This window comes from Cervus elaphus, chromosome 14, assembly GCF_910594005.1.
Source record: "Cervus elaphus chromosome 14, mCerEla1.1, whole genome shotgun sequence".
Taxonomy (NCBI): domain Eukaryota; kingdom Metazoa; phylum Chordata; class Mammalia; order Artiodactyla; family Cervidae; genus Cervus; species Cervus elaphus.
The window spans coordinates 41,387,115-41,400,489 of NC_057828.1; the positions used below are offsets into that span (position 1 = coordinate 41,387,115).

General features: G+C 40.4%; 1 protein-coding gene across 3 annotated transcripts in view; it reads right to left on the reverse strand.

The window, feature by feature from the left end:
* VAMP4 (vesicle associated membrane protein 4) overlaps nt 1–10,144 on the reverse strand; it is a 29,413-nt gene extending 19,269 nt beyond the window's left edge. For all 3 annotated transcript variants that reach the window (XR_006344947.1, XM_043923835.1, XM_043923834.1), the window contains exons 1-2: nt 8,656–10,144; nt 5,781–5,897 (exon numbers count right to left, since the gene is read on the reverse strand). Coding sequence is in view for 2 of the 3 variants with exons in the window: in XM_043923835.1 (XP_043779770.1) it covers nt 5,781–5,846 (66 nt within the window). In the remaining variant the exon portion in view is untranslated. The remainder of the gene's footprint in view (nt 1–5,780; nt 5,898–8,655) is intronic.
* Between the last annotated feature and the right edge of the window lie 3,231 nt (nt 10,145–13,375).

Below are 13,375 nucleotides of genomic sequence, written 5' to 3' on the forward strand. Positions count from 1 at the left end.
ATTTCTATCCTGGTGAAATTTCTTAACTCCACGCTTCCAGACAGAGGGAAGGGTAATCACATGTGCTTCACCAGAAGCTAAAAGATAGGAAACTTCAGTGCAGGCTTTCTAAGAAAATGCTTGTAACACAGAATCCTCTGACTGACTGACCCCAAGGTAGAGAGAGGTCACTGAAGCTGATGTGGGAGTAAGGAACGCAGGCAATCAGGAAGGAGCAAGTCCTTTCTCCTCCCTCTGCCTTCCAGTATCTATCTATTTACAGAACCTAAGGAGTCAGGAGGCAAAGGAGAAATGTACTGCAGTTGCAGAGTCCAACTCCAGCATCAGAGAGAGGAGTATATACGGTAGGTTTTGCAGCTCAGAGACAAGGCATAACAATTGGCACCTAATAGTGACTCAGCCCATGAACAGCCCTGTACACATATTTGAACTTCCAAACAAAAACAACTTTATACTTTTACCTTATAAGATACAACTATTTTTCTTAAAATGAGGAACCTTCTCCCCCAAAAGCGAAGATATAAAGTTCCAAAAGGAGGCTAAAGAAGAGCAAAAACGAAATCTTTTCAGCATACAAGACCTCCAACAGTAAATACTTTGTAGGTAGAATGGTGCCTCCCCACAGATGTCGACGTGCTAATCACGGAAACCTTGACTATGTTCCCTTGCATGGTAAAAGGGACTTTGCAGAAGCGATAAACCAAGGATCCTGAGGTGGGAAGGTCAATATGGATTAATCATGTGAGGCCAGTCATCAGAGAGTTCTTAGAAAAGAGAGACGCAGGGACTTCCCAGGTGGCTCAGTGGTAAAGAATCCACTGGCCAATGCAGGAGACAAGGATTCGATCCCTGGTCTGGGAGGATTCCACACGCCCCTGAGCAACTAAGCCCGTGTGTCACAATTACTGAACCCATGGTCTAGAGCCCATGAGCACCAACTACTGAGCCCGCATGCTGCAGCTACTGAGGCCCATGCGTTCTAGAGCCTGTGCTCCTCAAAAAGAGAAGTCCCCACTTGCTGCAACTAGAGAAAGCTCACATGCAGCAACAAAGACTCAGCAGAGCTAAAACCAAATAAATAGATAAAAGTAAACAAACAAACTTAAAAAAAAAAAAGGGAGGCAGAAGTGAAAGAGAGGCAGGGGACACTGGAAGATGTTACACAGCTGGATTTAAAGATATAAGAAGGGGCATGAGCCACACAGGGCAGGCAGCCTCTAAAAGCTGGGAAAAAGCAAGAAAACAGCCTCTTTCCCAGTCTCCTGAAGGAACACAGTCCTGTCAGTGCCTTGATTGTAGCCCAGTAAGATCCACTTTGGACTTCTGGTCACTAGAACTATAAGATAATAAGTTTGTGTTGTTTTAAATTTGTGGCAATTTGTTACAGCAGCCATAGGAAGCAAATACACCACCCGTGTACCTTTTCTGAGAAAATTACCCAAGGAATTACATTGGCTAAGAAGAAAATTCTATCAGAACAAAGATGGAGATTGATATACTCAGTATGTCTAATAAAATATGTGGTCAAATCTAAAGGGAAGATGATAATGTGATTGTGAACTATAATGCACAGCTATTGAAAAAGAAAACATGTAATATAAAGAAAAACTTTAAAAGAATCTCAAACTTTTCTAACAAAACCCAAAAGCAGGAAGAGGAGAGTAAAGTGGGGAAGTAACAGCAAAGTCACATGCTTATCTTGGTGGGGAGAGAAGTGGAGGAAGGGGGAAGAGGCCTAGAATGAAAAGTAGTTCAGAGGGGCACAGTTGTGAGCATGTTGACAGAAAACACAAATTTAAACATTATTGCTAACACGTACGGGTTTCCCATGTGGTGCTATTGGTAAAGAGCCTGCCTGCCAATGCAGGAGAGATGGGTTCAATCCCTGGGATGGAAGATCCCCTAGAGAAGGAAATGGCAACCCACTCTTGCCTGGAAAATTCCATGGACAGAGGAGCCTGGTGGGCTACAATCCATAGGGTTGCAAAGAGTTGGATACAACTGAAGCAACTTAGCATGCACACATGTTAACATGTAAAGTTAGTAAAAGAGAGAGAAGGAAAAGGGGAGGAAGAGAAGAAATTTTTTAACTGTCTAGTGGTCGGGCGGGTAGGGGAAAAGTAAGGAAAAATAATCAACTGAGCAAAAGAAGTTAGGGAAACTTGGGAAAACCTAAGAAATATAATGAAGGACTTCCCTGGTGGTCCAGTGGTTAAGAATCTGCCTGCCAACGCAGGGGACGCAGGTTCGATCTTTGGTCTAAGTTAGATCCCACACGCTGTGGGGCAACTAAATCCACGAAAATCAAGGAGAAGCCCTTGCTTCTTGAAGAGAAAACCCGTGTGCCGCAACAAAGAGACCATGAACTTCAACAAAGACCCAGTACAGCCAAAAAATGAATAAAAATAATATCACGAATATCATTATCTCTATATATTATTATAAATAATACACAAAGAGCAAGAAAAATGAAAAGAGGATTGCTCAATATTCATTTAACAAATATGTTTGAGCACCTTCTGTGTACCAGGCACTGTTCTAAGGACCAAGCACCAGCTTTGAACAAGAGAGACAAGGTCTGAGCTCTTAAAGAAAAATATCTGACAGTGATAAAAGTTATGCAAAGAATTAAAACAGTGATGGGATCAAAAGTGACAGGGTGACTAAATGAGATTAGGCTGTCAAGGAAAATCATTCTCAAAAGGTGAAATTTAGGCTGAGATCCAAACAATATCAAAGAGCCAACCAGAGATTAAGATGAAGAGCATTCACTGCCAGCAGAGGGACCAGCTAGTGCAGAAAATGTCCAAATAAATTAGTTTTCACAATAAATATGAATGGCCTGAATGCTCCTATTAAAAGGAAAAACTGTATGTGAAGTTCAAAAAAAATTCCAGGTAGTATCTGTTTATAAGAAATTGACCTAAAATAAATGTCAAATAAAGAATGGAAAAAAGAGAGAGATGCAGGAGATATACTAGCAAATTCTAACAAAAAGTAAATGACCGGGAAAGAAATCTGCAACATACTTTCAGACTAAAGGGTCTGATATCTCTATTAAATAAAGATCTCTGACAAACCAGTAAGAAAAAGACACAAGACAGAAAAATCATCAAAGGAGAGAAATAGACAATTCCTAACAGAAAAGAAATGGCCAATGACCACATGAAAAGATGTTCAAAATTAATAATATATAGGAAGATACATTAGTGACTTCTTTCAACAAATATTTCTAGAATGCTATTGTAGCTAATAAGTAGCAGACAATCATTACATTCATAACACAGCTTATTTGCCCTGTATACTAAAAATACAGTGTTTATTACAGTTGCCCAATGAGAAACACAATGAAAACCAATGTCTTTACACTTATCCACTGAACAGACACAAGTGCTAAGTATACATTATCACAAAAAGGGTTACGTAATACAATAAGATATCATTTCACACCTACTAGGCAGATAGTGACAAGTGTTGGTGAGCAGAGATTGGTGGTGAGGAGAAATGCGGAGAAATTATAACTGTTACACATTCCTGGGCGGGAATGTAAAAACTGTGCAGTCATTCTGGAAAACAGTTCGGCAGTTCTTCAAAAGGCTGCACACAGAGTTACTATAGTACCAGGTATTTCTACTCCTAGATACTTACCCAAGAGAAATGAAAATATATGTAATGAAATGAAAACAAAACTTGTATGTCAATGTTCATAGCAGTAGTGTTCTTCATAATGGCCAAAAAAATGTAAACAAGCCCCAATGTTCATTAACTGATGAATGAATAAAGTGTGAGACATTCATATATTGGAATGTTATTCAGCAATAAGAAAGAATGAAGTACTGATACATACTACAACATGGATGAAAACATCATGCTAGGAAGTCACTTACAAAAGACAACATAGTGTATGCTCCCATCTATATAAAATATCCAGAATTGACAAAGCTATAGATCTGTGGTTGCCTAGGGTTGAAGGGATGAGAACAGGGGTTGACTGCTAAAAAGTACAGAGTTTCTTTTTGGAAAGATGAAAGAGTCCTAAAATTGACTGTGGTGATGATTATATAATTCTGTACTAAATATTAATTACTAAAATCCACTGAATTGTATACTTTTAATGAGTGAATTGTATGGCATGTGTATTATGTCTCAATAAAGGTATTATCAAAAAAAGTGTAACAGAAAAGAGGAACACAAGTTAAAAAGTTTTATAAAAGTGATTTATAAATTCTTAGAACCAATTATCAAATGTCATGGTCTGATTAACATTCAAAAGGAGGACTCTAAACAGCCAATTTTGTTCAATTCTGGTATCTAATATCCTATTTTTACAGCAAATTGTGGTAGCAGTCAACCAACAATGCAGAAAGGAAGTGCCATTCTTTGCAGTAGAACTGATTCCGACTGCATATCTTATATTGTTGAGTATATACACAAAGTTTATTTTAAAAAGTTTACTAGCAATTTGTCTATTGGTGGATTCTATCCCCCTTCAAGCAAAACAAAAACAAAAACTGCAGAAAGAGAATAAAAGGATCACAAATGATTCCTATACTATACTTCAAGATACCTCTAAATCATAACATGTGGGACAGAAGCTCTTCGTGCGAAAAAGGAGTGTGTAAAACGAAGTCAAGTAGACTATCGGCTGTATAGAGAAGAGACATGCCCTCCAGTTTTTAGCACAATGCCTAGCATATAATAGGTAGCAATATTTATCTGTTGCATGAATCAGCAAATAAAGGAATGGCAGGAAGACAGGAAGCGAGGGAGGACTTCAGGTGGATGAATGAAAAACAACAGCTCTAATTCCTCCCTTCAATAAACCCTTATTGATTACTTATTCTAAAAGAAAGCTATCTACACTATTAGTATCAATGTGATCTTCCAAAATGCTGCATAATTTCTAGATTTATACAACTCTGCATAGAATATTCCAAAATAAACAAGAAATTGAGCATTATATAAAAGCTACTCTGGCTCTGAGGCAACTGCAGGATCAGAATTCTTTATCTGCAATTCCAAAATCTAAAAAGTTTTGAAAACCAAGAGACTTTTTAAGTTTTGGAGTCAAAACTCACTTGGGGAAAAGCTGACCTGAATTGATATTAGCTAATTTATTTATACACTTAGAATAACCAGACATTTCACTGAGAAACATTAGTCTGTTTGGAGGTGCTGCTCTAGACTCCCGCAGAAGACTCTTATAAAATGTGCACTAACTACCTTTGTAAAATCTGAAAAATTCTGAGGAACTCCAACCACATTTGGCTCCAGAATCTGAAAGAAGATATTCTGTATTTATACGAAATTCCCTTTGAAAGACTAGAAAGAAGCTGGGAACAAAATATGGTCACTAATAGAAATAGAATTTGGCTGAGTCCCAATCTAAGTAACATATACTTGCGATGGCACCCCACTCCAGTTTTCTTGCCTGGAAAATCCCATGGATGGAGGAGCCTGGTGGGCTGCAGTCCATGGGGTTGCTAGGAGTCAGACACAACTGAGTAACTTCCCTTTTACTTCACTTTCATTCACTGGAGAAGGAAATGGCAACCCACTCCAGTGTTCTTGCCTGGAGAATCCCAGGGACAGGGGAGCCTGGTGGGCTTCTGTCTATGGGGTCGCACAGGGCCGCACACGACTGACGTGACTTAGCAGCAGCATTAAGAAAACATATAGAATTCAAATATAGCCATAAACATTAGATTTTTCTAAAATTATTTACAAAGGAAAACAAATTTTGAATCTTTCCTTTTTAAAGATTAAGATCCTGAACTTACCCTCTCACTTTTCACAGAACCTGTGACATCATCATCATTTAGGTGGCGCTTGAACTTGGGAGGCATCTTTTTTAATGAGGTACTCTTCTACTTCCCCGCAGGATAAATCTTTACCACCTTAAAGAGAAAATAAATTCCATCAGATTTGAAACTTTGGGGTGCAAGCTAAAGTAGTAAAATCAGCACACAAAGCCCGATGTGATGGGGCCCCCTCCACTTCTCTGACTTCAACTGCTCTCGCTCACAGGGTCTCCGTACCAGTGACCCTGGCCTCCCTCCATGCGAGGACTCAGTACACAAAAAATAGTTAAAACCCCGAGAAAAATGGAGGTAACTTTTAGAGAGCATGTGGAGAAAATCAGTGACAACATTTTTATCAAATGAAACAGAAGACTGCACAGGAGAGGAGAGAAAAACAGGAGATTGTCCCCTTGCAAGTGAGACATCAGATGCTTAAAGATTTTAATTTGGAGTCAGAAGACAGCAAATTCTCTCACTCACTTTTAGTGAGTTGCATCAACAATGATTCCATTTCCCCATCTGTAAAACAGTTATTTCTAGGCTTATGCATGGAGTTGGGAATGGTCATATCAGATTAATACATACATGCAAAAATATTCTGTAAATTATAATGCCCTGTTCCAATGCACACCACCAGATGCTCCAAGGAAAGGGATATGCTTGCTAAGTGCTGGGTTAAACAAAATCAGGTTTTCAGTTTGCTACAGAAAGTCTGTTTTTAAAATGCTTATTTGCATTGAATTTTTCCAGGAAAATGCTTGACTATGCAACATATTCAAAATTTTCTTGAGGAAAAGCTGACATATGCAAACAAGTTTTCAGTATCTTGGACAAGAAGATGGATGAATAATGAGAATAGCTAAGGTGTACTGAATATTTTACTATGTGTTAGGCACTGTGCTCAGTAACTTAGACACATTTTTTATTCTTTACAACACTTCTTTGAAGTAAGCACCAAGAAACCAAGAGAAAACTAAGGCTTGGTAAAAGATAAGTAACAGTGTTAGTCACTCTACTGATTGAAATAGCAGAAAAATAGGCCTAAATTATTAATGACTGTGCATGATCAATTTTAGTATTTACTCAATAAGTTGTCTATCAGGTTACACAATTCTGTTCTATAAAGACCATTTCCCTGTAACAACCCAGCAGCCCTCTTTCCCTTTGCACAGAACAACCTCTAAGATCTTTAAGCATAGACATCAGTTTGGTGGTTAATATCATTCACTTAAAAAAGAATAAACAAGCCCAGAGTCCAGTTTCATAAACCAGATAAAGTAAAAATTTAAGTTGACTTCCCATCCAAACAAATTGATACACTTTTCTTTGATAAGAAATAATTTTCCAAGCCAGAAACTTAATCACTTCCAACAAAAACCAAGTACTTGCTACCTAAGCAACAGCTCTAGAGTTCTTCATTCTACAATATTTCTGTCACGCACATCCGGCATCTGACCCATTTTATTCCTCATACTTTCATTTCTGAATAATTCATTCATGCAGAAATGTTACAGAAAGTATGGAGAAACAGATGACAAAAGAAGCAACCAAAGGACTCGAGCTTTTAATTATACCTGTATTTTATTTATATTTTAAACCCTACAAAAGGGCTGCTTCAACATCCAAAAGCAAATAGCAGGCAGACTTACATAACATCTTTGTGAAACGTACAGTAAAACTACAAGTTTAACGATGAGCAAACCCAAATTCAGGGCCCATAATCCAAGAATCAGCTTCATGAAGGCACAAAATCAACGACTGACAAACATAAAAGCCATCAGCAAAGCAGCAGGCAGATTATTAACTGCACTTAATAATCAGGGCAAATGATGATATTTGCACCAGACGACTAGTAGAAATAAACCATGCTCAGAAATTAGACTTATATATATTCTCCATAGATCTCTCCTGCCCAAAATACATATAAATTCAGGTGTTTGTGTCTAGGTATATATGCAAACAACAGAACCTTCAGCGATGCATTTCAACATCACCAATACATTTTTCTAAAGTCACATCACCATAAGCTTATGCCATCATCATACGTTCACAATTTCCTGTATTTTTTGAAGAGGCAGTACGTAACATACTTCTAACCTGTTGTTTAGTAAATGTTGGCTTCTTTTTTGCTTTACGCAAACAACAAGCAAACCAAAACCCCTAGTATTTCATTTTGCAAAAAGCTTGAAATCTGTAGAGAGGGCTCCCTTTTCCCAGCCTCCGTTCCCTTTCTGATTCCTCTTCCTAAACTCTCATCAGCAATCTTGGCTGGTGCAGTTTCACGGAAATAAGTGACTTGGATGGACACAGCCTGGAGATGTTCTTCACAAAAGCTGTCAAACTGTTAACGATTCACCTCACCCTTCCGGTCATTATAAACGCAACGGGATTGGCGCGCTCTCTCCCCAGTCTTTGAATAAAGAAACAAATCCATCCCTCCAGCGAGCAGCCCTGTCAGTCAGCAGCGCCCCCGCATCAGTCGCACCGGGTCACGTCCCCTGCCATCTGCTCCTGACTCTAGCCTTTTCTACCCCAAGATACGCACTCACATTCCGGGCTGCCTCCCACTCTTCTCCTGTCTTCCCTATTCCCTCCGCTGTTGTCCTCCCATCTCCCCAGAGCACCCTACAATTCCTATTCTTCTCCCCCTTAACCGCCCCTCATTGAACACCCAGGTCCTGATCGTTCTTCCTCGGGGTAACCCGCCCGTCCGACCCCAGCCTCTTCCCACTCTGCGACCCCCGAGGCCGGCCCCTCAGCCCGACGCGGACGTTGGGGGCGGTGGGGCACGGACGTTGTCTCCGTTTCCTTCGCACATCCGCCCCTCCCGTCGGGCCCAGGAGGACGGCCGTACCTGAGTCTCCCGGGGAGCTCCCGGCAGCTCTCCGGGCGGGCGGCGCAGTACGGGCGGGGGAAGGAGTGGGAATCGGAAGAAGAGAGCGGGGAGGGGGAGACAGTGGGCGCGGACCCGGCGTCGGCCGCTCAGCCGCAGCTGCGCCCCCGCTCATCGAGCCGATCGGCCCTCCGCAGCCTGGCGCCAGGCGGAGGGGGCGGGTCCAGGCCGCGGAGATCGTCGAGGGAGTCGATTTCCCCCTCAGCTTTCCTCTTGGAGGCCGCGGCGGACGCGAAGCTTAGGCCTAGATGCCCCAGGTGATTTTATCTGTTCAGGGAGGAAACACAGTCGCGGGTTCCCGGGTCCCAGCCGAGGTCGGGCGTTCCGGGGAGGTGGAGGAAGGTCTGAGAAGTCACCCGGCGCGGGGCGCTGAAGGCCTGCTCGAGACTGGGGTTGATGAGGCGTTAGTAAGGCGGTGCTTTGTGCGGGGTCCATCCCCCGAGCTAATGCAGATGTGCCGAAAAACCGGGACGGCTCGAAGCCTGAGGACTGGCCTTTTCTGAAGGAAGGAGATCTGTGTGATCCCTTGTTTATAGCATCAGAGTTAGACGTGTAGATCTTCAGTGTTACTAATCCCGTCTCCCTATTTTAGACTTTAGGAATCTCTCGTACAAAGAGATTTCCTTGAGGTTGCCCAGCTCGTTGGACATTTTTGCGTCTAGGTAGGACTCCGTGTTCTCTGCCCAGTATGCTGTAGAGTTCTATCTAACCTAAAATGCCTGGGTCCAGACACCACGCAGGCACCGGAGCCTTATAGTGGGAAATCAACCTTGCACATCCATTCTTCTGTTCTCTTGACAATGTCCACCTCCTGTCCCCCCCGAGTTAGTGGTTTATTTAAGTCGATAGTGCCTGGGCATAGTAATCCAAAACGGTTCTAGTATTGTTTTTGTTTTGTCTTGTTTATTATGCATGCCTCCCAGATACGCCCCAGCTGGATTGTTCTTAATCTCTTTTTCTATCAATTTTTTCCCTATATGTCATTTTTACCAAATATTTTTAAGTTCTTTGTTGAATAGTGTTTTGATTTAGTGCATATTTAAGCCAAACAAACACTAAGTGAAAGATACCTTGGTTGTCACTGAGCACCGGCTGGGCTCCCTGTGTTATATATAGCAGTTTCCCACTAGCTGTCTCTTTTACACATAGTAGTATGTATATGTTAATGCTACTCTCTCAGTTCATCCCACCTTCTCCTTCCGCTCTGTGAAAAGTTTTTTATTTTTCCCCTTCTTGTGTGCACAAGCCCTTTGAGTCTGCATTAGATCTTAGGATTCCAGCACTGAGACCGGGGCTCCAGAGATGCAACTCAATCACGTCCTGAGCCAACGTCAGTTATCTGTGCACAGACGTAGTTCTACCTGCTCTTGATTTCCCAGACTGCTCTTGATTTCAGTGATTGTGTTTTTTGGTTCCAGAATTTCCATTAAAAACAGATTCTGATCCCCTGGAGAAATTCTTTTATCTTTTTGTCATTTTTTGGGAAAATTTTTAGGGGGGTGGCTGTACTGTGCAGCATGTGGGATCTTAGTTCTCCGACCATGATTGAGCCCATACCCACCCATTGAGCCCATGGAGTCTTAACCCCTGGACCACCAGGGAAGTCCCATTTTTGAATATTTGAATCAAAGACCTTGCCTGTTAGTCTAATACATGAATTACCTGTGGGCTGATTTCTATTGTGTATTTTTTTCTTGGATTTTGGTGCTATGACTCTCATCTCTGCTGGGTAGGTAAAGATGCTAAGCAGAAAGCTTCTGAAAAACAGTGATTTTCTCATCCTAACCTCCTACACCAAGTATTACAGCTTCCTAATTCAGCAAAATTTTGAGGGGAAACCATCAGGGTCCCTCAGTTCTTCCTTCCTTTCTTTTTTCTGAAATCCTGGCTCTCCAAGATTTCAGTTTTGTCTCTTGAGTCATGTGAGAATCCAAAATATAACTGGGTTTTTTTTTCTTCCCCCCCGCCCCCCAATGATGACCCTTGACCCAGGCAAAGCCCAGGTGCTCAGCCTTCTACTGAGAATCAGTAAGCACCTCCAGCTGGCCAAGGAAAAAACTCTCCATTTTGCAGTTCCCCCTGTGGAATCTTGGCCCCTCCAGCCTCGATGCTCTAGCAGCTCTTGGATTGCTTTATAGAGATGCTGTTTGTATTTATCTGGCTTTTCCATTTATTCTTAGAGAATTGGTGTGTCTCAGTTTACTCCATCAGACCTGAAAGTAGAATTATATCCAAGCACTCTTACACTACTATAGAGAGATAAGCTTACTTGCCATGACTACACAAGAAAATGAGAAGGAGGGGTTTCCAAAAGGAAGAACTTCTTATTCTTCCTAAGGCGGGTACTTAGAACTCATTACTTATTATAGACTCTGACTCGGGGAGGCGGGAGGGGGGTGAAGGGCGGTGAGCCAGAATGAGAAGATTCTGGTTTCTTTAGGCAATGAAGGCACATTCAGTCAGCATTGTTTAATCAGAAATACTTGGGTCAGCTCCCCTTCTGCCACATATTACAGAGTTGGTAGAAAGACAAGTAGGGTATCCTTTTACTTTACATTTTTCTCTCTATATATACATGTATAGGCTGTAGTTAAATCTTTTTGTGCATAATATGTATACAATTACTATTTTCCTTTATTAGACTTCTGAATGTTTTTGTGTTTTTCATTTTTAATCTTTTTTTTTTTCAGCAAAGAAAATATCACATACTCTGCTCATGCTCATTTCAAAGCCTGTAACACAATCCGTGAAGTTGGTCTGAGTCACAGTCATACTTCACTGACATCAGAAATCACAAGGGTTCCTTTATCATAGTTCCTTGCTTTAGGTGCTATTGTCACAAGTGGCATCTGAGCAGTTATTTAGAAGGAATGAAATCATGCCATCAAAATACCTCGAATAGATACATTTCAAACTTACTTCACAGGATGAAAAGTTAAAATGAAAGAAATCTTTCCGTACCAAGTTTTTAAAAATTATAGTCAAGTTTTCTCTATGGATCAAGTTGGCCTCTCTTGTTTATTCTTTACGTAATTATAGATTTAAGGCAGTACCAAAAGGAAAAATTCTCATGACCATGAAGAATCATTCAAGGCCCTCCTATTAAATGAAAGACACTGTATATACACATATACCAAAAACCTTGGCAATCTTGTGAATAGGGACCCCTTATTAATAAAATCATGTCTCTAAATGCCTCAGAATAAAATATGCAGAATTACAAAGGAAGGAAATTTATAATATTACAAAACATTTTAGAAGCAAAATTTGTGATATACAAAGATACATACTTCTTTATTAACTCAAATTTTAAAAAATCTAGTGTCAGGAGTAACATCTACCATTATTTTGAATTAGTAATGAGCATAAACAGTATTTCAGGATATCTGATTGTAATGTGATATGAAAATCTTAGTGATTTCTATTGGTGACACAGTCACTAGCACTACTGAGTGGTTTTAAGGGGCTCCCTTTATAGGTGAAAGTGAAAGTCACTCAGTCGTGTCCAACTCTTTGCAACCCCATGGACTACACAGTCCATGGAATTCTCCAGGCCAGAATACTGGAGTGGGTAGCCTATCCCTTCTCCAGCAGATCTTCCCGACCCAGGAATTGAACGGGGGTCTCCTGCATTGCAGGCGGATTCTTTACCAACTGAGCTATATAGTTGAAGGAATTAACAATTTCTGTTAAGAGATTACTGAAAATGAAGATGTAATTTCTTTCCCATCCAAATTCACAGACCCCTGAATTCTATCCATGGGTCATCAAGGGTCCCCCAGTTTGGAACTCATGCTTTAAGTATTCATCCTCTCCTGCAGAGTGGATGGTACTGAGGGTAAAAAGTTTCTGAGCAAAGAATAAACAACTGTTTCTGCTCTGATACACCCAGGCACAGAACGTTCCCCCTCCTTATTAGAATACTTCTTATTAACACGCTCATAGCTCTGCCTTGCCCAAAGTCATTGCACTATTCCTGAGAATCTTAGAGTCTATAGTACAATAAAAATAGCCTGCCCTGAAAATACAGGCCGAGTTCTTATTAAGTATCAGGCCCTATGCCATATACATTATTCACCCAATTATGCAACCCCATGAGGTAAATGTTTTATTTCCAGTTTACATAGACTCATTTGTAACTCATTTTTCATTCTGAAAAAGTATATTGAACATCTGTTGTCTCTGTTGCTAAACTAGGTGCAATGGTTTAAATACAGACACAGTTGCTGTCTTCAGACTTTATAATATAGCATGAAAGACAGGCAGAAATAAATTACATAATTACATAATGTGATGTAAAAGAACACTTGTTTTGAAAAGAATAAACAAGTGGCTGAGAATGAAGGGGACCTATTTTAAAAGTTAGGGTTGTCAAGAGAGTGGGTAACATTTAAACTGAAACCATAAGTATGAGAGAAACCAGTCATGGATAAAGCAAGAGAAAGAGTATTCCAGGCTGAGAGAATAGTAGGAGCAAAGATTATTAGGCAGGAAAATTTGGCATTTTTAAAAACAATTTTTAAATTGTGGTAGAAAATGCATGATATAAAATTCATCATCTTAACCATTTTATACTGTATAGTTCTGTAGTGTTAACTACATTTACTTTATTGTGCAACAGATCTCTAGAAATTTTTCATGTAAAACTCAAACTCTGCACCCATTGAACAACTCCCCAGTT